The 26609-nt window shown below is 39.2% G+C and overlaps 1 protein-coding gene across 1 annotated transcript in view; it reads left to right on the top strand.

Moving 5' to 3' along the window:
* The window catches only part of LOC311205849 (uncharacterized protein), a 220432-nt gene extending 204772 nt beyond the window's left edge, over positions 1-15660 (top strand). The window contains exon 3 of the mRNA XM_084280361.1: positions 15280-15660. Within this exon, the coding sequence (XP_084136487.1) occupies positions 15280-15597 (318 nt within the window). The 3' untranslated portion in view covers positions 15598-15660. The remainder of the gene's footprint in view (positions 1-15279) is intronic.
* The last annotated feature ends 10949 nt before the right edge of the window (positions 15661-26609 follow it).

Genomic DNA, 26609 nt, shown 5'->3' with positions numbered 1-26609 from the left:
AAAACAAAGTTTATATCAGCTCTTCAAATCAATGGAGATATCTGTGCTCCTTATTGGAGGCAGTTAATACAAGTTTACTCCATGTCAGGCATTTAGGCACCGAAGATTTTTGGTCACTATAAACCTCAAACTCTTTTAATACACAATTAATCTTTTACTTTCAATTGTTGTTTTTTTCCTGAGAGTCAAATTATAAGGGTAAAAATTTCCAGGTGGCATATATTGACCTAATATTAAATTTTTTACAATATTAAATAAAGGGAAGTGAAAAAACCCACAAAAACTATTCCAAAGGAGTGTATGCAAATGAGTGAAGAGAGGAATGGAAGAGACACGCGTGCACTGAAACACAGAGCCAAGACTTTAAGGAATAGCCTGAAGCTCATCGTCATTTCAAGGGTAGTTGCCAGTTGCTTGCTTAGACCTACTGTGTCTGCAAATGCTTGCGTTTTTGGAGGCAAACCTAAGTGTTCAAGTATAAATTACACAACAGTTTCTTTTATGTTTGGTCATCTTTTTTTCATGCATGCAAAAATGTGGATTTGTTTTAAAAGGTACAGTGAGTGATTCATTTTTTGAAAAATTTAGCCTTAATAGAAGGTAAGAAGAATGCCTGTATAGAAGAGTAGTAAAGAAAAAAGCAAGATAGTGAAATACTTCAATTGTTTGTTCCTGTTGCTGAGTGTTCTGTCTCTAGACCTCAGCTGCACCGATATTTCCTCCAGGAAGTAGGAGACATAATGAATGTGTGTGTTTTTTCCCAAAATGAGTTTATTAAAAGAAAAAGGTCAATAGGGCTCCTCACAATTTGCAACCCCGATGCGCACAGGGGCAGCGTTCTGCCAAGCACTTACAAACACTATTGACTTCCCTTAAGTTCAGAAATTTTGCATGATGGCTGTATCGATTGATTTATTTATTTTTAAGTAGGGAAATACACAAGGGAGAGAAATGAATAATCTGACGATATGTTTTAGAGATTAGCATAGTGGAACTCTCTTGTAAAGATCAAACGGGGCCATCCGCACCCTCTGGTTTTGATTGCTGTATCACAGTGATCGATGCAGCAAAGCCATATCAGACCATTAAACATCTCTTGTTCCATGAGCCATTGCTAAATGCTTCAGAACAAGGTACAAGATATCCTGTAGATAATAAGAGTGGAATATGCTGCCCAGAGAGTATTAATCTTCCCAGCCTTCTTTTATAGCCTGCATCATGAAGATTTATATCCTTTTAAAACAAACAACAAAATCCCCCCCTTCCTATCTGAGTCTCCATCTTTTTGTTCTTGCAAAGAAAGAACATTTTTGTCTTCAGTGCAGGATCAATTCTGTTAGGTATCTAAGCCTTTCAAATCAAAATCTGTGTATGATTCTAGCACTATAATGAATCCTCTGGGCTTCAGTAGATTTCCTCCTGTGCTTATAGTTATGCATAGACGTAAGGATCTTGATGCAAAGGGACTTCAGCATCTAGAACAAAATTGTTATCCAGCACCTGAATGGCATACCGTGAAGTCAGCAAATATTTGCAGCTGAATGTTCAGCAGAATCTTGTCCAACTGTATGATTCTGATGTTAAAGAAACAAATAAACAGTATAACTGCTGCTTCATCTAGTGAGTTTTCTATCCTTTCATCAGCCAGATTTGATTCATGAAATTAAATGATTACTGAAAATTTGTCTTACCATAGCTGAATTCCGCTTTATTTATAGCAGCTGTATTCTTGTGTACCTTATGTTAGGAAAAAATTTTTCACTGAAAGAGTTCCCAGGGCCTGGAACAGGCTGCCCAGGGAGGTGGTTGAGTCACTGACCCTGGATGTGTATAAAAAAAATGGTAGATGAGGTACTTATGGATATGATTTAACATAGGACAGAAACGGTTGGATTCGATGATCTTACAGGTCTTTTCCAACCTTGTGATTCTGTGATTCTTTTTAAATTTGGGGTTACAATAAAATGTTTCTTTTTTGACATGAAAATGCTCAGCTTCTTAAAATGAAGTTTTAAAAATGAAAATTGTTTTGTATAAACTAATTAAATTGCTTTGCATTACAGAATAATTTCTCTAGAGAATTTGGTATGAATTAAAATGTTTCTGTGTCAAATGAGATTTTTTAGGCAGTGGCAAAAACATCTATGCACATTCTATCAATTTGATCTATCTTTCTGTCTATCTAAGTTAACAAGTCTAATTAAGTAAGTCTAAATTAGAAATTATGCATTTTTCTATGTTGTGGCCAAAATGCATGAGAGCACTGTAAAAACAATTGGTAACCTCAGATCTTGGTGTTACTAGCATCTATTCAGTGTCCATTTAATACTCTTTATTTTGTTAAGAGGTTGACAATGCCATCAAATGTTTCAGCAGTTTAACTCTGACTGTTCCATTGTGCAGCAGCATCTGCAAACAATTTGGGTATAATGACAGTCTACAATAGATATTTCTAAAATTTGAACAGTTAGGGCCATAAATATTTTTAGTTATTAGAACACAAGATCAATTTCTATTCCATGTTTAAGCTGTTGAATATAATCTCTTTCCTGTGTCCTCCTTCATCCTTATTACATTAAATCTGAGCAGCAGCCACTTAAGAAAAATAAATTGTGTTTTCCCCTGAAATCGCTGTTTCCATGTATTTCTTTTAAAACAATAAATTTGAAAATAATATTTAAAAAGAAGTAATTCTGGCTCATTTTAATCCTTATGACTGAAAGAAGAGCTTTACAATCACACACACGTCCCGCCTTTAATATTTGCTTAGATGTATGAATGTAAATATACATAGATAAATGAGATGGAGCAAAGATCTGTTATTATGATTCAGCTCCTCAAATCTGCTTTGTCCATCTCTGCCTCTGTATGTGCTTTAGCTTTCTTTAATCCGTCTAATTCATGGTTCTGCTATTAGCTTCCTTAAAAAAGTGCTCTGTCAATAGACCTAAATGTCACTGGAAATATACTCTGTATTCTTCTTTTTTTCACTAAATTATGCTTATGTGTATGTATTTGAATTACAGGAAGCCTCTCTGTAACTTTTGGTGTGTTTATTCCCAATTATACTAGCTTTCATATTCATTATATTACTGAAAATGGACCAAAAAACTTGATCTGGTGATTGGTGATTGATTTTGTGATTTAGGATGTTGCTGTCACTATGAATGGACAAAAGATGTTGTACCCACTCCTGTGGGAGGACTATGTAAGAGGAAGCTGTAAAATCAGTGCTACAGAGACCAGGAAAAAGTTGTGGAAAGTTTGAGTCACTTAAGAAGCCTGTTTTAGAGTTAATGGTGATTTTTTGATCTTCTGAATCATAGTTTTCCTCTTTAGGTGAAAGTCCATCTTTTTTTACCAAGCATAGTAGCGAGATTCTTTTCTTTTACATCTATACCCATTAATTTTCCCTCTTGGTATCTACCTGACACTTCACTAGATACAAAAAGTAATAATGAAGTTACATATAGGTGACTCTTGGAGTTTAAAAAATATTTTAAACTGAATAAATAATTTATCTAAAAATATCTTTTATCAATCTTCAAAAATAGTTCCACAAGTCATTCTGAAGTGTTGGGGTAGATAAGAGGCCAACTAATGTTGTATGTTTCTTTGCAAATCTTGTTAATATAACTGTTTTTTCCTGTTTCTGCTGGAAGATGTCAGGAAAGTACAATGTACAACTGAATGTGCTATATGGCAAATTTTCCTGAAATGTATATTCTAATCACAGAGCTGCAGAGACTATCTACTGATATCGAAATATGAAATTCAAAATAGTACCTTTTAGAGGAATTTCTGTGGTAACCGTATTAGCTTAATTTGCTGTTAATCCCCTAGCCTTTTAGACCAGTGTCCTTACAGAGTGGTAAGAAATTCTATCCCTCCTCAGGCTTTGGAAATGCAGTCATCAACTCTAGAAAAGATTTGACTTGGGAAGCGGAGGTTTTAAACCAACTGGGAACAACGTGACAGAAATCTCCATCTGCATTCATTCCATGTCTGGTCGGTTGAGCAGTGGGCTCAGAAACACAAAACAGAAAACAGATGAGACAGGGTAGCATCTGTTTATCCTCGGAGCCTCCTGCTGTGGTTTCTGGTCATCTTCTCTCTTGTCCTCAGTCTCTGTTCCTTATCTCTCATCTGGTTCTTGCGGCCTGGACATGACAGCTGTTCTTACATTTTTAAAACTAGTTTTTAACATTTTAACAAACATTTGGGGACAGGACGAAGGGCTCTGGGTATGGCAGGGAGAAAATGAGAGCTTTCCTTTGTTTTTCTCCCCTCCTTTTGCCTGTCAAGTTTATGATGCTGAACTTCAGTAGGAAGTATCTGAATCTTCTTCATACCATTCGGCACTGGGGCAGAAAAATCCCTCAGGCTGAGCTGCACCAAGTTATTCCCCTAGCTGTCAGTATTTCCTAAGTGAAGAAGTGCAGCTCCACATGCCAGGCTCCGAGGAGCCTCAGCTGGATTTCCTCTCTCAAGGGTCGATGAGTTCTCTTGTAAGAAGAGCACCCTCCAACAGGACTCAAAAGATCTCTGCTTTCCACTTTGAGACCCTCAACTTGCAATGTGTTGGGGTTATCTTTTCTCAGCGGTGAAATTTCATGAGTGGTGAAGCTATTTTCAGACCAGTGTGAGTTTTCCTTACTGCAGTAACCTTACTAAAATGTAAGTTACCAGAGTTTTGTTGCTGCTGCTCTTGTTAATTTGGCTGGTTCGCCAATTTGTAGTGTGTAAAATGCCAGTCTGAAGCATCTGTAGTACAGTCAAAATGCAAGCCAGCCCATAAGACTCTTGCTCATTAGCTAATAATAAAAGGAGTGGTTTATACTTTTAGAGAAAGGTTCCATGAGGGGAGGGTGGTTTATTTGCATTCACATTGCTACTTGAAAGTAAAAGTGGTTTTTTTATGTTTAGAAACATTTGATTGACATTATCTAGAGGGAAGTTTTCTTTTATGATCTGGCCACATGGTAATGTTTTATGTGTGGTAGACAAATACACAGGAGAGAACCATGTTTAACTTTTAAGAGTAGTTTCTACAAAGCTTTGTCAGGGATCCGTTTGCTTATACTCATGGTTTACTTTAAGGTCATGAGTTGTCCCGTTATTTTAAATGCTGTGTTAACCAAGGCCAGAAAAGCTTTGCACAGGCAAACCTTCAGCGTGTGTTACCTCATTCTGCTTTATTCCTTCATGTAAGATATTCACTAAGTTATTAATTGACTTAATAGTATTTATGTTCATTGATACCAGTGTCTCCTTCCCCCTAGTTTAGACTACAGGATTGTCAATAATCTGCAGAATTATTTGGATGTTAATAGCCTTTCATTCCCAGGGGAATAAAAACAAAACAAAATCCCCAAAGCTCTTGTGCCTTAACACACTTAGATATTTCTGCTATCTTTTGTATTGGGAATTTTAATGTCATTTTTCATTGAGATTTAGTTATTTTTTTAATGAAATCTGTACCCTTGTATTGATGTATCCTGGAAAACCAGTCTTTGCTACACTGAATTCAAATAGCTTATAGTCAACTTCCGAGTTACGATTCACTCATCCCTTTTAATAAATTAATGGTCTCTCTCTTCTCCAGCACGAGTGCTCAAAGCTTAAGGGGGAAAAAAAAAAAAAAAACAGCTTTTCTAGGCAACTCTGTAGCCCTGTGTGCATGTTCCTCTGTTCTGTATTTGATACTCAACAGATATCTGTGGCAGTTGAAATTGATTTTGAGTACCCTGAGAGCTGGTCTTGGATACGTCTTACTTCTTATTTTCATCTTCTCTTTGTACTTCATTCTGCTTTCTCTTCTATTTTTCATACCTCCTACTGAAGTCACGAAATGGTTAGACTGACTATTACATTTCTAATGGATTAGTTGAGTACTGTAAAAGCCAGAGGATATTAGCCTTTTCACATTCAAATGTGTCATATACAATATATGTGGTTCTATGAATATTTAATTTGAGTGAAAGGCCTGTCTGAGTATGATTTCACTGGGTAAGAAATGGCTTTTCATTTCTGGATTTCCTGGATATCCAGTTTGCTTCCTTGCTTTTTAAAATGTTCATAGAATATTCTCAGTTGAACCGAAACATTTGGCAAATCTTGATCCCAGGAACAAAATTCATACTGCGTTTTTCTTTTCATTTTGAAAGAGAATTTTGTCTGTTAGATTTATCTGACGTTTCCTTCCTCCTCCTGTGTTCCTTCGGTTGGATCTTCAGGGTCTGTGTTGTCTGCAATGTACTTCAAGTGATCAAACATGTTGGCGCTTAACATATAGTGAGAGTTCAGGCGTGATATGGAAAAGCAGCAAGCTGTAATTTTCCCTGTGTTACTTAATTCCATAAGAAAGTGATGTTGAGCTTCAGAAGGTTATGCCGGAAATTATAACTCCATGACCAGAGAAAGCAAGCTGGTTTATTGTCAAGGGAGCAGGAGCCTGCTCCCCAATCAGCAGTAAAACAATTTATGAGAGGAGTATTTGTTTCTCCAGCAGAAAATAAAAACTGTTTGCAGGGTATTGTAGCTAATGACAGGATGGATAAATCATGCACCTGCAGAACTCCTGGTATACAATAGATATAACGTTGCGGGGAAGAAATCACAGCTTTGATAAATGTCCTAATCCCACGGCGAGGTTTACAAAAGCGCGCGGGCCCATCCACAGGAGTCAGCTGCTGAGTAGTACATTGGGTAGCTCTGCAGGATTTAAAGGATTCTTCCCAGTGGCCAAATGCATTTCATAACCGTTGGCGTTCAGTAGACTAAGCGTTTTGTGGACGTGGAGGCTTGTAGTATGTATGTGATGCTGGACTCAACGCTCTGTGTGCTGCAGCTAAGGAAAGAAATCAGATTTTTTCCTCACTTGGTAGAACTACAGATACGTGACGGACATTTTTTGGTTGTTCATAATCATCCCTCTTCCCTGGCATGAGAGTCTGGATTGCACTCACTGGTTAATGTTGCAGACTTGCTTAAATTGTCAGCCAGCTGTTACGCTTGGGATAGCCTAAAAAAAAGTCGTATATTGCAGATCTAGTGTGAGGAAAATCATTTTGTATCCAAGACAGTGGTTGATTTATTGTTCAGGGAGTAATTCAATATACATGTAGTGAACAGATACATCAGAAAAAACATTAAGATACTGCGGAACATAGTGAAACATACCTTTGGGTACTGTAAAAGAGGAAGGAATTCAAGTGTTAATGAAATAATTATTTTTCTCCCCAAACTATCAAAAATAATGAGTTTCACAGAAGATGTTAGCTGTCTGTAAAAAGTCCCAATTTAGCAGACAGCTAAATGCTAAAATCAGTCATTAATCAGTAAAGCTTCTGAACTTGTGTTTGAGCCAGCCAGTGTGTAGCTCCACATAAAAAATAAGACGTAGGGAAAAGTGGTTTGTTGGCTTACAGCAAAAGTACTGCAAGAGCCCCTGGTAACTGTGAATGGGAGCCTAGGAAATCCACTTATCCCGTTAAATTTTTTTTCCAATTTTTGCAGCCACCCTTTGTGTCCTCTAAGGTCAGGAAGGTTGGGGTAGTGGTAGGGCATAGGACTGTTAATCTAATGGTCATGGGTTTGCGCCCGACCTTGAGCACCAAAAAGGACTGTGGTGGTTCAGCCTCAAACAGTGTCTGAGCACCACACGCTGACCTGATGATAACACAGAGTACCACACAGTGTGAGGACCAACCCGATGCCATGGCCACACTCAGACTGCCCTAGAGGCACCCAGGAGCACCCCTCCCTGACCAGCCCCTCTTATGGGGGAGTGATGTCAGGTGGTGTGGAAATAGCACCTGCTAACTCAGCTACCTGTGCTTGCTGCCTGGGGAGGTTACCTCTGGCCTGGCCTGAACATTACGTAATCAGCATCTTTCCTTAAGTGTTGTGAGACTTTCTCATCTGGCACAAATCCTTCCCTTCAAGTTCTGTGAAGTGTGTGCTTGCCAGATCATGGTGGCAGAACATCCTTTTTTCCAGTTGCTCCGTACAGATGAGCTGTATGCACATTCATAGCAGTATGGGACTGAGGAATTATTTTATATGGGTGACTTCTTTAGAAATCATAACTGTGTAGCACATGCAGGTCATCTGTGGCAGGGTCTTAACTGGTGCTATCTTGCCAGAATTTACTGGGAACATTTAGATCACGTTCATCTTGGGTTAACGTAATACTTCGCTACTTGAAATTGTAACCTTGGTGTTATAAAAAAGGCTGGAGTAAATTTAACAGATGCCAGTATGTTTTATTTTCAGAAAATAATTACTTAATGACCTACCATTACAAGGTCATATTCAATGTCCTTCTGGGGCTGTTATGACTTAAATTTCTCACAACAGATTGCCCAAATAATATTCTGAACAGAAGAAACTTTGACACACCCTTTCAAAATAAAGGAGGCAGAGGATGAGGGGGCTTGGAGTCAACATATTTACTGTGTTCAAACCTAAATTAAAGGTTTAAACTAGAGTAATAAGGATCCCATCTAACCATGTACACTTTAACCCCAGTTTATTTTCACAAATAACCTAACAAAGACAAACAAACAAAAAATATTGTTTGGAAAGTCTCCTTTCACTCTTCCTTCTATGGAAGACAAATGAGAAGTCCAGGAGCATGAGTGTCCCCGTTCCGTATGGCTGGGTACAACAGGGGTAAGAAAAATGATGCAAGTTTCCCTCCTGCATGCAAAATTCCTTTTCTTATTCTGGAGAAATTGGTTTGAAGCACAGAAGCATTTATTGTGGCTTTTACTTCATCTTTGCACAGAGCTTGACTATTGAGATACTAAGGGTGGTAATGATTTGGGGAGGTGCATGTGTGCAGAAGTTGACTGAAACCCAGTGGTTCCTTGCCTGGAGAACTGTCAAGTAAGAGCAATTTTTGGTTAGAACCACGTTGTCCATGCAGGTCACCAAGAGACTTTTAAGACCTGAATCGGAATTGTCACTTGCTTGTCACTTGTTAATAATTCTTTGCCCCTTGGCATTGACATGGATGACAAGGTTGCAGAAAACAAGGCTCTTCATGGCCTCTTCCTCAAACCGTGAAGGCCTTTATATTTTCAGCTCCCCTGCTCGCTCTCTGTAACTACAAGAGCAATGTTTCATACTTTGCCCAGGAAAAAATAAAATGCTCTTAGGATTCAAGTAACAGTTAAAAGTACAACATGAATTACAGTGTTGAGTCACTGGAAATGACAGCAATTCTAACCAGAAAAGTGTGAAAACCATATATATTTTGTTTTCAAGGCATAACCCTGGGGGAAAATAACAATGAATGGCAGACTCTTTCTAGAATACATTCTTTGAGGGTTATTTAGATAATTTGGGACCTATCCTGGAAATTTTCTCATTTTAGTATTCTTACTGGGCCTCAGCTCGAAGTAATTCAGCTATGCTGGTTGTGTTCTGCCAGCCTGAGTCGCCTTCACCCTGTTTGTGGGGAGCCTGCTGAACAGAGCTAGTCCACAGAGAGCATTCCTCTCCCACCTACGGGGAGGAGGCAGATGGGCTGCACACCCTGGGTTTTGGCGTGATGTGGGCTCAGCGCTCCTGGATCCGCTGGATGAGCTATAGCCTTAACATGTATGCTGAGATATGAAATACAGCCTCATAATTTCTCTGCGGTTTCAGAGGAATGCTATTTCTCTCAGTTGATCCTGTTTTTTTTCCAGGTACAGCGTATTGAGTTTCAATCCCATGTCTGGAAAAACAATGTTTCTCAAGTTTGGTCATGTCTCTGAAGTTTTTTTTTCATAAAGGTTATGAGACAAACTTGATAAACTCAAAACCTGCAGTGGCCAAATATTGAGTGCTCAGTTCTTACTGGAACAGATGGAATCTGGTTCTAGACTGTAAGAGATTTGTAAGCTGTAGTGAAATATTATGTTGGAAAAAGTAGCAGCAGAAAATTCCTGCTTCCTGCTATTAAAAAAAAAATTCTACAGAATCTTCCATGTTTAGTTTTCATAACAACCCAAAGAGAAAAAAATGCCCTCATTCTTCATTTTCACAATTACCAAAATTGTTAAGATCTCTCATGTGGATTTTGGGATGAACTAACTTCAGAGTTTGTTTGTCAGCTTCATGTTTTCTCTGAGCAAGAAAACAAATGCATTATTTTAGCTCAGGCAATAATGTTCCAGGGCAGCTATTTTCATTTCTGACTTTCCCAGGTTATAGGAAAACTTTGATTTCTATGGGAACTGTATTATTTTGTAAAGCATCCAAACTCTTGAGAGCTTAGGGCTGTGCTTTGCATCATGGTCTGATCCAAATACAGGCATATAGAGCTCCTGCAAGCAGTATCTCCCAAGTGGTAGTTTCTCTAATTGGCCTTTCCCAACTCCTGTAATCATTTTGACATCCAACTAACGGACATCAAACCCTTGAAGGGATAGGGGGAAGAGGGTGGACACCCTTTCAAACACCATTCCTTTCACAAAAATCCCCCAAAAGATGCAGCTGAAGACAGAACCATTCTGTAATCAAAATCAAGGGACTGGAGACAGCTCAAATTATGTGGGCTAAGAAGATGACATCATAGCTCTGCAAAGTTTTTTTTTAAAGATGAGGTAGTGGGAGGCTGAATTCAGATGTTATTTACACCTCTTTAATCCCACTTGTCTCTTTTTTTTTTTTTTTTTTTAAAGGCAAGTAGGGGAATAACAAGAGCAGAATATTTGAGCCTCTCTCATCTTTTGGAGTGCCAAAGCCAATAATAATCACAGCACTTGGAATCACTGGCAGAAGGGTGTCTGATAGATGTAGTCAGTCCTGCATTTGACATGATGTAGAATTTCAGAATTAGCACATATTTTTCCTGTTAGCTTACTGTAGGATGATGCTGCTTTGTAAAAGAGCAGAGAACATGAGTGTGATGACACGAAGACTACGGCTACATCAGAACTATTTATGTTGCTTAATGTCCTAGTCAAAGGGTGTGCTTCATCCGCATACAAATAGGAACAACTGTCTGCTAGCTCTTACATCTACTATAAACTGCTTTAAAAGTTGGAAATGCTGCACCAGACAAAAATTTTTGCCACCATTTAACATTTTCACAGTGCTTTGAAGATTAAAAGTGCTCCATAAATACTACGTTCTATTTTTTCCACTGTTAGAATTCACACATCAGCTATTAAAAGAGCTAAGAACTGAAAGCAGTTGAACTCAAGAAATAGTAATACTACTAATAATACTTTGCACTTTGTTCATGCTTATGTCCAAGGAAGTTCAAAACATTTACAAACATGAGGAAAAGGTTAGCCTAGAAGTTTTAAAGTGAGATTATCCAAATTTATAAACCAGAGAAATTAAGGCACAGAAAAAAATGGTAATATTTTAAAATATCCTTAGACATTTAAATTTTACTGATCTCAATTTTAGATTGCATCAGACCTTTTAGGGTAGAAAGGTACTGGAGTGACTTATTCAAGGCAAAGAAAATTCATCCCTAGCTTTGTAATATTTGTTGTTTCTGGCAGAAGATAGCAAGGAAGGCAACAGTTCTTTTGTATCTGATAATTTTCTGCAGAAGTTTTTTGAGAAAAGTTGATTGGGTTGTCCCAGGAGTGGCAGCAGTGGCCACTCCATTGAGAACCTACGAGATAGAAATAAGACAGGGTTATGGGGAGAGAGGAATCAACTGAAACAGAGGGAAACAGATGCACTTTCAAATCCTGAATAAAAGCTTATGGGCCACAAGACCTGCCAGTCTGTGGTGGGTTGACCTTTGCTGGCTGCCAGACCCCCACCCATCTGCTCTTTCACTTTCCCTTCCTCAACAAAACAGGGGCAGAAAAGGTGGGAAAGCTCATGTGTCAGGATAAAGATGGGAAGATCACAGGGACACTTGTCCTAGTTGTACCATTTTTCCCTCCCAAGTCTTCCAGTTGGTCTACTGTCATTCCCACAGGTGCCTCTGTGCTGGGCTGGGAAAGCTGCAGAGATGTGCAGTGTTGTGTTTTTCAGAGGACACACGAACTCAACATCTTGACTTTTGGGGTTCCTAATCTTGTGTCTTAGCTCCCCGACCAGGCTGTCCTGGGACTTGGTGGCTGGTGGTGCAGATGGTGTCTCCTCTGGATGACAATGTGGATAGCTTCAAGATTTCAAAACCAATTATCTTGGGGGTGTTTTTGAGTATTGACTTTCATTTTGGTTTGTTCTCTGGAGGTAAGCTGGCAAAAAGGAAAAGCTTTTCTTGGGTCAGAAATAGTAGTCCCCCTACAAAGCTGTTCAGAGCAGAGTGGTCTCCTCTTAGGAACCTTCCTCCCACAGCCGCCCAGCCGCCCCAAGAGGGAGCAGGATATGTATGCCAGAACCAGCACAGACACCCAGTGCATCCTTGGTGATTTGAATGCCACTTCATTCCTAACATGCCGTGCCTGTGAGGTAGGAGCTGAGTGGAGGAGCAGAAAGAAGCAGAGGGGCTCATCTCAGTGCCTGGATTTAGTGGCAGGGCTGAACTGTGCCTCCAGGTGTTTCGGGAAGGTGTTTTGTGCAGCTCACAAGCGCAGAACAAAACTCAGTCAACAGGCAGAAGGTTGCTCAGCATCCCAGGCAGGCTGTTTAAAAAACACAGCCTTGTTTTGGCTCGAGGAACAGGTGATGTGCGCCTCTATAGTGCTAACAGCACGTCTCCCCTCACCGTGGTGGAGTTCGCTGCCATAGTGAAAATAATCAGTTAACAATTATCACAGCTGACAATGCGTCTTCACATCCCATCAGCCGCAGACATTTTTCCACTGGTCCATACAATGCAGGCCCGTCAGAAATAATAGCAAGGAGAGAAGCTATTGTTAGGATACAGCAGCTCAATATTCACAGAATATTCAGCTGGGGATGAACTCCTCAAGAGGAGTTAATAAGCAGCCACACTTGAATACCTGATGTTTATAAAGGGGAGAAATGTACACGGAGAAGTACGTTATGGCTAAAAACCCACTTGATCTGTCCGAAACAAAACCTAGCCTTCATCTCTTATGTAGAAGCAAGTCTACCAGGGCCCAGAAAGAGAGATTTGCCTTTGAGGAGCGATCTGAAAGATAAGTAATACGTCAAAGGAGAGAAAATGCAGTTTCTGCTCCTTGGGGAAAGAGAGTAAAAGGAGAAGAAAAAAAAAAAAAGAAAAGAAAAAAGAAAACATTAAAACCCTCCATTTTTTTTTCCTAGCCGTAGCCATAGCCTCTTTCCTTTGATTTGCCACGATTTAAATTCATACAAAAAGATTTATTTCAAATAAGCCCCTTTAACTGTAGGGGCAGATTTTTTTTTTTCCCCCCTAAAGCCTTTTGTAAGAACAAAGTAACCACTTGTCACACACGGTGACTAATGAGAGTTTAGTGTGGGTTTTAGTGTTCATTCATAGGCTTTGTGTTCAGCTAGTCGTAAGTTAAATCTTTAGAAATCACGCCGCAGGAACCCTTCGCTTAGGGGTGGGGGCGGGAGGCGAATCTGTCGAGATATTGAGAACTGGTGAGCGGAAACTGCTCTTTTCAGGCTTCCTAATCGGCGGCGCAGGAAATAAACACATGCAGGAAGTCGTTTGGCCTTTTCTTGAACTTAAAGTTTATACAGCAATTGATAACCGAGGCAAACTTTGTGTGCTTAAAACTTTTGAAAATTAAATGCAACGAAGAGGGCGTGTTCGGGCGATGCCAGCGAGGCCTCTAGTTTCTGCAACCAGCTCATCTAAATAAAGTATTAAAAATTGGAAAGGTTATACAGGATATATATTTTTATAGCTGGAATGTGTCCTTGAAACCTTTTTGTATGCCTTCTCTCCATCCCCTTTTCCTTCCGTTTTGCTAATCCGCTTCCAGTGAAGCCGAGCTGAAGCATTGAAATGAAACTGAGAGTCACGTTTGTGAACCTGTTTTCACTGCTTCGGCATCAGACTCTCTGCTCTTTCATCCTTTCCCTGACCTTCTCATTTATCTTGTAAGCACGTCAGGGTAAGGATAGTCTCGGACCGTGTGAAGCACCTTGTTTGATGGTGGCCCATATTGATATTTGGTTAATGCTACATATATCGTGTGTAAAGTTGTCTTTGAAAGGAGGGTAAAATTAAATGAAGCATCACTCTTGAATATAGCTTTTGAAATTGATGGCATCAATTTGCTATCAGGGACATTTATAAGCATTTCTTCTTAGAAATATTCTTTGTGTTCATGTTTCTCGAGCTTTCACTCTATTACTAAGGTCACCGTGAATTTAATGCTTTAAGAACAACAGTTTTGAGTTTGTAATAATTACAATTAACTGGTTGAAATTTGCATGGGGTTTTGAGAACACCTTTTCTAATAAAAAGAAAGCAGGCAGAACCCAAATGCAGAACAGAATATGAAGGGAAAAATATATTTGCATGTCTTTGAAGACCGATCTAAGTATCTGCTAAAAAAGCACCCCCTTCTAATGCATCTTTTACTTTTCTTGAAAATGGATTTTTTTTCCTCCTGCCCTAATAAGCCACTTCTCTCAGTGGAAGCATATGTTAGGAATCTTTTCGTATAGAACGAGGACTGGAAGTAGAAAACTGCACCTAAAATAAAGTTAAATGAGAGCAAGCCAGAAAGAATGGAAGTGAATTACACACACATAGTGTGGGTTGCTTTCAGATGAAACGTTTGAATTAACTTGAAAAAAATCTAATATTTTGTGGCGTTTTTTTGTTCTGCATTTTAAGTAATTAAAAAATGTTGTGAAGTTGTATAGGCTGTTTAGAACATTACATATTTGAAATGTAGGGATAGCTTTGTGATGGCTTGGCCTTACCTAGCCACTAGATGGGATTTCAGGACTTCAAGAAATATACCTAAACATTGCCCCCGAACTGCCATTTAGTGTAAAATGGACGTAGATGATCAGAGCTCAAAAAATGTCAATATTTAGTTCATTATGATAAATAATTATGGGAATTTCAACTATTAATCTTTCAGGATTGCGTCCCCTATACATTTTCTGAACATCCCCTTATCTCAATCACTCTATCCATTGCCCATTTGATTTACAGCCCTGCCTGAATTCTAACAGTCATCAGTCTTTCTTTTGGGCACTACAGCAGCATAGCTGTTTCACTGGTATCTCTGAAGGAATCAAATTTTTTCCTTTTTCTAGTTCCTTACAGGAAACATTCGAGTTTGTTACAAACCTTGTGGCAGTATGTATATGCATAATGATGATATATAGCTGCATTGTTTGTATTCTACCCTAAAAGCTATTTTTACGTTGCATTTCTTTCTTTTTTGATAGTCCAGCTCCACAGTGAGAACGTACCAAAACAGTAAATCGAGAGTGACCATGAGCCCGGGCTTTAGCTCCCAGTGGAATAGCAGCCAACCTGCTTGGAATACATACACCTTTCCAAGAGCAAGCTTGCACTACCAGTCTCACGCTAGCTACACCTACTGTGCTGGACATCCTGCTGTAAGTAATTATACCCTTTTCTGCAGTTACCTGAATGAGCCATGTGATTCCCTGGGAGGTGGAGGTGCTCAGGGGCTGACAGGCCAGCAGACTTCACTAGTGCTCTGTGTGTCCCGTGGCAGTCAGGACAGTGATGTGTACTAACTGTAACTCTAGAAAATCCTAGAATGAGTCTAAAATGTAAGCGAATGCAAAAGTTTCATGGCTCAGTAGAGATACATATATTTTTGTACACTTAGCAGTCCTTCTCCTTGCATGAAATTACTGTTGTATGCCTGGGTTTCAGTGTCAGGGATGTGGGCTGGAAAGCAGTATTATTGATGGCTTCATTTCTGTTTCTAGCGAGTCTGTTAGATGAATGAATTATTCTGTTTCAGAGATTCTAAATTGTATGGATGAGTCAGTGAAGGAGGGCATCTCTTCTCATCGTTAGATTTCTTAATATTCGCTACTTTATCATTAATGGGATCAGTGGTGAACATGCAGTCTTGTTGCTAAGCAAAGACTACTGGTCTTCTGTAATCCGAATGAACTGGTGGCCAAAAAGAACAGGGAGGGGGGCTCACTGTTTTGTGTGTTTTAATTTGACAACCATGAAAGGGTCACAACTGAAGGCTCAGGGCGTTTTTTGTTGTTGGCTAGCAGACTGCTTATAGCAGAGCCCTTTCATTCTTTCAGTTTCTGATTTTGAAAGACTCTGAGAGAGTTAACTGGGGAAGACCTCGTTAGTGTAAGCAATCTTCCTTGCTTCCCACTCTACACTTTGTTGTTTTAATGTTTGGATTTGAACTTAGATTTTGGTATTGTTAGAACTTCTTAAATGGTGTACTATCTTACCATCCTGTCATGTGGATGTAATGAAGTTTTGCCACCCTGTAGTGAATTACAGTAGGAAAATAGGGGAAAATGCAGATTTTACTACAGAGGGGAAATTGTGCTATGCAATCTTATTGCAAGATCTTTGTGATTTGATTTAGACCTGCAATCTTACCTGCCAACAGACTTTTGGCTGGAAGTTTGGGTTAGGAATTGTCTCAAGCATTAACATGGTAATTGAAATAAAGGAGGGGAATAAATTTGTAAAATCTTATCTTTTTTCTGAGGTGGTAAGATCTCAGAATGAATTAAACACCTCTGTGGATTCTGCTGCTTGCTCAATTCCATTATGGTGTCATTGAAAATGATAGAAACTGTTGTGAAGGAAAAAAAAGATATTTGGCATCCAAAGGGCGCAGATATTTTCCTCCTTTAGAATCATGGCTCAAAAAGAGTCCTTGCACTGCTTAATTTAACTTAAACTGTGGGTATTCAAGTCATTAATTGCTTCTTAACTTTGATCATTTAGGATAAACACTACCCTCTCTGTGAGTCAAGATTTGACTGGACTAAGAAAAAGAGGGTAAGAGAAGAAAGCTATGCTTTCTGTAAGATGGCTTAAAAATGGAGGTGTCTTTTTATCCACATGAATTACAATGTCAGTAAAGGCACGGGAATCTTTTTTAAGACTAACTCCCCAGTTCCTCCTTCATTTGTTTAGACTAAAGCTGATGATACCTCAGCTAAAATTGCTTTACCTGTACAATACTTGTTTTCATTGAGCATCTTAATATGTAGTTGTTGGAAACCATACTTTGATGTAGAAGTTGATTTAGTTTATTGCTGGTAAGTAGAGATTTCAGTATAGCCAGTGTTGCATAAACCTCTGTGCAGATGTGAAATGCTAAAACCAAGTTGATGAGTACAAGGTAAACAACTAAATGGTTTGATTAGTCCTGCCCTCACTGTCCCTGGATTCAACTGTTCGGAAAACTTGGCTTATTTCTTGCCTCCTGCTCATCAGAGGAGCTCTGCTGCTGTGCTACCTAGCAGCTAACTGGACTGATTTCCTAGGCTGCTGGTAAGAACCTGCAACAGGTTAACTGCCACTGCAGTGCCTACCACTGGCATCACATACTTTTTCCCTACCGTCCCTACCTGTGCATGGTTGTAAGTGGGGCCTGGACAAGACAGTCCGGCAAACTCAGCTCCTCCCTCCTGCAGCATCAGATAAGGGTCAAGTTCTCCAAGTGGAAACAATGCCTTAATGTTTGCTTGAATATCTGTTGCAGTGTGTATGATAAAGTTGGAAGCAGTCTGGTTCTGGCTGCTAATTTAGATTTGTGTAATCTGGGCTCAAACCAACACTTCCATGGCAAATGACAACAATAAAAGCTGGATACAGAGGAGTTCCTCTATTCATGAACCTTCCCAGTGAAACATGCTCAACTGGATATCTACTATACTTCAGAGGATTTTATTTGCCCTCATCTGACACAGGTTGACCAGAACAAGCTGTAGGTTTTATTGCTGTATGAAGCTGTTTCTGCAAAACCTCCCACATGGAGTATGTCTAAAAATCATTGTAGTTTCTTGACGCTTTGTAGGCTAACAAACTTATGAGCACTTTGCCAGTTCAAGGCAGACAAATGTCAGGGAGCTGGATCTGGCCTAGAAGTACTTACAGATATTAGACCCTGGAGAGACAGCCAAGAGAAAAGCTTTGGATTTCTCTGCTGTTTGGAGAAAAGCTGAAGGAGACAAAAAAGATTCATGTTAATTGAGCCAAATGTAAAGTATAAATAAATACAGAAAGAAATAAAAATCTACGAACTAATTTCTCTTCTACATGGAAGAAAAAATATCACACAAAGTGCAGTGTTAAGAGGCCCTTATGACCCTGGCTGGTCCTGAGAAATATGCCTGAGCCAAAGGTGGGGGGGTTTATTCTATTTTGTCTGGGAGAACAGTGTGCATCTCTCTCTCTTCCATAGTGCTGCAGTCGTTGATTAAAAGCAGTCTTTTCACCCTAGGAAAGAAAAGAACAGGAAGTTTGTTTAAACAGTAATTTTTCAGCTCTTGGAGTTATCTGAGGGAAAGAAAAGACTGCATATCATCACAGGCAAGTGCGATGCAGTTTTGAACAAATAAGAAGATGCTAACTCCTCCTAGCTATACCAGGAGGCAGGATACCCTGTAGGATCTGTGTATACGAATATGAGTGATAATGTGCTAGGTGGCCCTTACAGAGCATATGATGTCTTCTTGATATTAGGGGCTAGAAATACCCCTGACATTCACATGCAAAGGCTTGCGGCCAAAGAAATGCAGCATGCAGTGCTCAGAATACAAGGAGATACCGAGCCTTCTAACATGCTTTTCTCTTGAACTTTCTTCACTACAAGGAAGATAAAAAGGAAGAAAAAAATAGTAGTCAAAATAATTCTGTTTATCCCCACTGGCCAGGATGGGAACGGTCCTTTGAGCACTTGCACATCTGTGCAGGTTTCCTACCCATGCTTTTTTCAGTATCTCAAAAACTCAATTTCCCTTTCTGCACATTTTGTGGGAAAGACGATAGAATTTCTTAGGAAACCTTGTCTAGTGAATTAACTCTAACAAATAACTACTTAGATTGTGCTGTTAATTTTGAAGTGGTGCATGTATAAAGTGGGCAAACAAAACACGGTTCTCATTTGCTTTTACTATTTTAGTTGAAATTGCAAAGGAGATTCTTATGTCTTTCTTGAATATTTATGTAGCAGCCACAGGTATCTGCCACACTCACCTATGCAGAAGTCAGTCCTTTCTTGGGAAGGAATTTAGCAATGTGATATTCTTTGAATGAAGTACACGGTACTGTTGCAGACCAAGTTACCTTACAGGGTTTGAAACCTTTGTTGTAGGCCTGTGGGATGATGCATTTAGTTGCATGTATTAATCTCTTCATGTGCATGCATGTCTGTAGCATACGTGATGTCTTTGTATTCCTTATCTAGATATGCAGCTTAGCATATGTAAGACTTTTCATCGAGAATCTATTCTGCACTCTAACGGGATGTGGTCATGCTCCACTAGATCAGTGGCAGCCTTCAAAGCATGATTGGTTAAATCTGTAAAGTTATTATTTGGAGCTCTACAGATAATGTTTACAAGCTGTTACATCTAAGATGTCATATGTGGATCAGACAATCAGTTTGTTTAGCAGTACTTCTGTCCCCATTCCAACAGGCTGTCCCCAGACTTCTTCCTGCTAACTTCTTTAAATGCAGGATTGCTTCTGAATTTATGCTGTTAGTGCACATTTACAAAGCAGAATTTTTTAAAAAAGTGACACAGAGCTCTACGAGACACTACTGGCCTTCGTTTTACTCCTCTGAGCCCTAGTTGGATCTCAAATCTGTAATCTAGAAGAATGCTAAGACCCAGTAGAAGGAGCTGTAGCTCCTTTTACACTTCCCTACTGACTATCCTTGGAGAGAAAAGCAGAAAGGGAGCAAGGCTGTCACCGTGGGCAACACTAATGGAAGGTCCTACTCACTGTCAGCATGACTGTGCAGAGTCCATCAGAAAAATTTCCAGTGGCGGGTAGGTAACCCTCGTTGCTGAGGAGAGAACTGCAGGGCTGCAGTATTGCACAGCTGTAATGCTTTGTGAGAAATGGACTGGTTTGGTCATTACCACACAAACTGGATTAACATCTGCACTGACTTTTTTTGCAATTTATTTTGTATGCGTTTATAAAATTAGAAAACCTGCCGTTTTTATGTGATTAAGTAATGCAATGTTTAGTGACCACCTGGGAATTTGAGACACAATTGTTAATTTATATGTATACATATCTCTCTAATGGCTAAATTGTTAGTTTGCATGTGTGTGCATGTACATATTTGTGCACATAGATCAAGTTTCTGGCAAAAATCCTTGCAGAGTGATGTAGAAAGGTTCTTTATGCAGGGCTGGCCTTGGGTATCCATCTCTAGTCTTATGATGTGAATGTGACAGTTTCCTGTCATCTGAAATGTAAACCTAGTTAGGGAACACATTCTTGAAAGTGAAATATCCTACTCAAAATCGGTTCTGTAGCACAGAAATAAGACTGACAGAAGCAATATACTAATACACACCAAATTCTTAAGGTAGACCATAAGCGATGTGACCATACACTACAATACAAAGATGATGTTTTGAGAAAAAACTTTCCTTAATTCCAGGGGGTGTTCAATACCTGTAGCTGGCTATCCTACTCAAAAGAGGCCTGTATTTCTCTAGGGTAGAAGAGATCAGCACTCCAATTATTATTTTTTTATACAAAAGTCTTCCCAGTGAGTGATTCCGTTGCAACTCCTTTGAGAGAATAAGACAGCACTAAGAGTTAAATGCATATACGGTGTAACACTGTCCTCTATCATCACTAATTTCCAAGGTATCTGTTTAAACAGAAGCTGTCACTTTGTGATCTGGCTTGAGCCTCCTGCCTGATTCATTTTGTAATGTCACGAACAGCGGATTGTGGATTCGTGGAATAGAGCCGGTCTGATTAGAGACAAAGAAACTTCCTTTTATACATGCACATCCTTATAATCAGCAGTGATGGGAAAGGAAATAAATAGTACAGTCGGCATGAATTGGAAAAGTCCCTCTAAGAACATCTCAATTTCACTTGAAGTTCTGAAATCTCAGTTTTCTCTGTCCTTAGCATTAACTCTTTCTTAACCTCAAGGGCTTTTCATGTGAGGTTGGTCCCTATCAGTCTGCAACCACTGTTTCTTTGGTGCTAATGGCTGTTGTCATTAGAATAGCCACAGGATAAAAAAACCCAAATGGCTCCAAAGAATCATACTCCTCTGTTGGAGGGCCATGGACCAAAATATCTGCTACGTGACACTTTGGTCATACTTACAGTATATAGAGGGTAAGGGATGTATTTTGATCCTCTGAAGATAGTGATCACTTTGCAGAGCACTGTCACAGCCACAGCTTCTGGGGCCCATTAGTTAATCAGGGGAAAGCTCGAGCGTGGGCTGGAGAGAGGCGGGAAAGAGAGTTCCCAACCAGGAGAGGAAAAAAAAAAAAGGTTTATTGCCAGAAGCTATTTTTTGTAATTGCTGAGATGTTCCTTATGAAATACTGCAAGAAGGAGTGAGGGAGCAAATGAAAGAGGCAGTCATTAAAGTGAGAATGAAAAGGATGACATCTCCGTTGCTGAGCATCAGTTGTGGTATAAGAAAAAAGATGTGCTGGGTAGGAGGAAAGTAAATGAAGAATTGTGGAGAAAGGAATATTTTTTTAATTGACAAGATGTTGTAGCTATCAGGTGCAATGAGTAGCCTAGCGATCAAGTGCAAATCCATATGCTAACTGCTGACATAAATTATTTATTCTGTTTATCTATTACCTCCATCTACAGGAACAGAGCCTCAGAAACATGAACTTATTAGGCCGCAAACGTAAAACACATTTTCACTGTGGCTTAGCTTCTTCGGGGAAGAGAGGGTGGAAATTTCAAACCCCCAAACAAATATGTCTCTTAATTAACTTTTCTCACCATCTGTGCTTACTTATAGCTGAGGCAAGCGGTACCAGTGACTTGTGAGATTGCTTTCAATGCTGCCTCTTTAGGCCAGCTTTTCAAAGCAGCAATCACATGCAGTTAATTCCGATCAGATCAGCTTATCAGCTCAGTTCATTGTAGTGCTTTCATAATCATTCGTGTGTGACAGCCCATTAAAACTTGGCCAGGCCTTTAAAAATAAAATAAAATAAAATAAAAAAAAATCACAAAATCACAAATGTGTTTTACATTCAGCCTTTGAGGTATCCAGTGTATTTGTTTCGTGTATTAACCTTTGAACTTCCATGAAGGGTAGTAGGGAAAAGTCACTGGTAATACAGGACTTTAGCCAAAGTAGTTTACTGTAATTTACCTCAAAGAGTATTTGCACTTAAAAAAAAATATATATATATATATGATGCTGTGATGGTAATTGTGTTAGATGCTGTCTGTAGCTCTGCTTGGTTCCTGCAAAGGTAGAGCGCTGTGGCTGCAGCCTGCCAGACCCAGGAGGTCTAATGAGGAGTGTGAAAGGCCCATGGGTCCTTCAGGGGTGACCAAGTGAGGTTTTCCTTTCTGGAGGACTTAGGTGGCAATTACTGTTTGAAGTTGATTGCCCTGGACAGAAATGGCAGGGCCTCTCAGAGTGGAGAGCACTGATAATGCAAAATATTTCCACTGACTTGCAACAAATATTTCTCAAAAAGTCTGGGGAAATGGAGAAGCTCCACCTCAATCTCAGTTTGGAGGTGTTCGTTTTCAGAATTCTGATTTTTATGTGTGAATGCTGTTTCAATGTTCTTTTTTTCTGTAACAACTACTCATTTATGCATCACATTTTATATCTTGCTATTGTTTCTCAAAGGATTAACTGAAGAATGTTGTGGATTGCTATTTCTCTTTTATAGATTTGTCTCTAGTTTGTATTTTAAGAGAAAAAAATTACAAAAACCACAGGACAAAGTATTTTTTCTGAACTATTAAGAAAAATCCTCTCTATGCAGCTCTTGTGCATTTGTTTTCAATAAGAAATATTTCATTGTGGAAAATATAATTGAAATCTTTGAAATGACCAAAAAAATACATATAGGTATATATTCACAGTATTGGTAAAATATATACTGCTGAAAAGTTTTTCACCCCTCCTAATGCTAATATGGTCAACAGTTTTGGAGATGGGAACTTTTTGTTTACAAACAGACTCTGATAGGAATTTTCTTGCTGATTCTACGTTTTTATTCTTGCATACTGAAGCAGCAGACACACACAGAAAGAAGGGCTTTTTTTTTCATAGACTTGAAAAATACAAACCAGATGCTGCTTTTTTCTTCTTCTTCCTTTTTTTTTTTTTTCCCTCCAAAGAAGGGAAGAAAATTCCCTAAATTTAGAATGCAAACTAGACTTGTAGGAGGCAGTAAATACAGATCTCAGCAAATGTCTATAATTTACAGCTACAGATATATATCACCCTATACATATCTCTACATGTATTTGTGTCTGCTTTCGTATACATGTGTGTGTATGCTCTACTAATGTTTATTTTGGTTTTCTTTCTCTGCTTTAATTTAGCAAATAGAAGGTCCATTGTTCTAATTTAGCTTCTCCATCACATTTTGAGCGGGCCAGACAGGTTGTCTTCAGGATTTGTTAGTAAAGGTAGTGAGTTCCTCCAAGCTCCAGAGAAAATCCTGGTATTAGGGCTTGAGAGTAGATGGTACAAACTGCCAACCTGTCACATGTTTTGGAGACACCTGACACTTTTTGAAAGATCGATTCTTTCAAAAGTCTATCAGGAGACTTCTGTGACTATTGCAGCCCCCAAGGGTGAAGAGTTTTGGAATGGTCTGAACTAATAATACTCTTGCTGATGGAGTCTCTTTCTTCTCTCTTAATTTTAATTGAGGGTATTGATTTTTAAGATAACCCCACCCAATTTAGTGGAGGTATAGGGGATGAAAACTTTCCTTTTGGACTTATACCTACATCCTTGCCTTGAAGTTTTATTTACACCAGATTTGCAAATGAGATGATTGATATTCAACAGCATTGTCAACAACGACTTCTGTTTACAAAGGGAGCTGGACAAAATGCGTGTCTGTGGGAAATACTGATTTGTCAACATCAAAACATTCTTTTTGATGAAATTTCAGGTTTTTTACACTTAATATATTTCAAGTATTGCTTTACTGGAAACCCAAATGCTGACCAAAGTTCACTTATCCCTTGCTGTTTTCTGGTATATGTTCCAACAGCAAGTTAGATACTTTGTTGAGAGCACATGATCTAAAAAAGATGAAAATCCTAGAGTTCCTTGCATGGCCATGCTTAATCTGCTAAGCAATCTCAATGTTGGTCTTTGTCATCTTTCTTGAAATGTTTGCTGTTGCTTTTATTAGCTGGGTTCCCTTTAAGAGAAACACCCTGGGAGATAATGTAATCTTTGTGTCTGTCTTGGTTTGGCCTGTTGTCCAGTCATTTCTCTGCTTCTGGACAGTTTGAAGAAGGTTACTGGTGGAGGACTTACTCTGTGTTGGGGAGACTGGTAGCATTGTGTGGAAGGGGTTCCCACAGCACACATGAAGAAAGGTGCTGGTGTTTGTGAGAGAAATCCACAAGAAACTCAGCTTTATTTGTTTCTGCTACTCAGGGAACAGCTCATCACAGCACTCAGCTTTTTCCTGGGTAAGGACTCAGAGTTGTGCAAACATGCTGTAAAAAGGTCCCTGTCTAAAAGCATGTAACTAGATGGGACACAAGAAGGAAGGAAAGCAAAGACACTAAGAGAAGGGATCCTACTCAAGGTCATGTGTCTGTTGAAGGGGAATGGCAGTAGGCTTTGGTTTTCCTTAATTCCAAATTGGTGCCATATCTGTCAAACCAGGCTGGTTTTTTTCTGTATTTTCCCAAGTATTTAACTAGTAAGGTGATGAAGGTGGTCCCCAAAGACAAAAACTCCTAGCTGAAAGGAAGGGAGCTTAGTTAGTTATGTTCTTTGCTTTTAACTAGTCTCCCTTCTGTACGGTAGCAGGTTCTCATTAAGGCTGTCAAATAAAGACATTTGTGCTTTTGAGAAAAAGAGACATGCTTCCTGCAAGGGCATCTCCTGCCAAAGCACCATTCCTTTGTTTCTTTGCTTTTATTTTTCTTGGGGGCTGTCCATATTTTTGTATAGTTTTCCACAGTGTTCCTCTTGGTAGCTGCAAGATGGATTGCCTGGATTTTACCAAATAGACTACCTTCAGGTTTCATAAGGAGAAGAATGTTTTCCATTTGGCTCGTTCATGTGTAAATGCCCATCTTCCCTGGGGTATACAAGCAGCTTCCATGTAAGAGGAAAAAAAAAATTCAAGGGGCGTGGAAATATCACAAGGCTCTTTGCAGAGATTCTCACCAGTAATTTCACCTTTCATGGTTTCTTTCTCAACTTTTTAAGCATTAGTCCTTTGGCATGGTCAGGTGCTAGGAATCCCCTGGCACCAAAGGCAAATGCTCTCTTGAGGCGCTGTCCTTCTGCCCTGCTGACCTTTCCTTGGATGTCTGCCAGCAGAAACCAGCTCTGATGAAACCAGCTCTGCCAAGCGCTGGCAGTTAGTAAGAGAAAAAAGCTCAGCCTTTATTTTCGGCATGGTCACAAACCCTCTGTGGTTGGATTCAGTGGTCTTAAAGGTCTTTTCCAGCCTAAATGATTCTATGAAACTGTGTGAAGGTTGATAGGGTTCCTAGGCTATGGTCTGTTTCAGCATATTCGCTTCTGTTCTGTGGTAGGTTCTACTACTGCATTCCTGTGTGGTCTCGGAAAAGCCTGATGTTTTTATTTGTCCCCCCCCATCTTACTTTATTTCTTCACTTTTATCACCTAGATAAGAAAGCTTGCCCATAAACACTTAGATGTGCAGCTGATTATTTTTTTTCTGTTTGGTTTGTCAATGCATTATTTTAAAAGTAGTCTCTCTTAAACTTCTAGAAAGCACCTCAATTTTTGCTTTGTTACCTGGGTAGTCTTTCTTTGATTGAAAACTGCCTTTCTTCAGAAGCTGCACTAGTAGAAATCCTCATATTGTATACAGCTGGATGAAAGGTTGGATTGAGTTGCTTTTCTGCCAAAATATAAAGTGATTTTCTTTTTAAATCTTTCTTTCCATTTGGCCGCTACTTAATGACTTTCGTCTGCTTAAGGAGGACAGGTGCAATTATTTACCTCTGAGTCCCAGGAAAGAAATTGTAATTCAGGGTTGTGTCTAAGAAAGGAATGTAATTCACTCTCCCACATACAATACATTATGCAGGTCAAACAGAATTGTGAAAGCTGTAGCATCATCAAGGAGAGCATACGATGAACAATGCTTGGTACCAAATCAGGCTGTTTCTCTTAATACTTTATTTGATAGTAGAAAAGTAAAAGAATTAATTATAGATTGAAGCTAGATAAAATTATCTTTTCAGTCTTTTAAGGACAAAAATCTCCTGACTGTGCTACGTGAGGGAAAGGATGTGTGAAGGTTCTCCAACTAGTTCACTGGGATGCAGATTTTAAAGCAGTGGTAGTGTATCCATCATTAATTAGACCATTTGATCTTTCTTTTTCTTATTTTTTTTCCTTTTACCGTGGTGAAAATGGGGGCCAAGAGTTAAAAAATGTAGCACAGTTTGTTTCTGAAGAGAAGAAGTTTTCACCCTTTCCTTCAAGAACAACCCTGCCCACCACCGAGTTAAGATACTCTGAGCTTTCAGCCCAGAGTGAATACATTCAGTAGATATTTAATGGTTTAATGATGGGAGAGATCTG

The sequence above is a fragment of the Gallinula chloropus genome (genome assembly GCF_964237585.1).
Source record: "Gallinula chloropus genome assembly, chromosome: 2".
Taxonomy (NCBI): domain Eukaryota; kingdom Metazoa; phylum Chordata; class Aves; order Gruiformes; family Rallidae; genus Gallinula; species Gallinula chloropus.
This window is presented reverse-complemented; position numbering and strand designations above follow the sequence as displayed.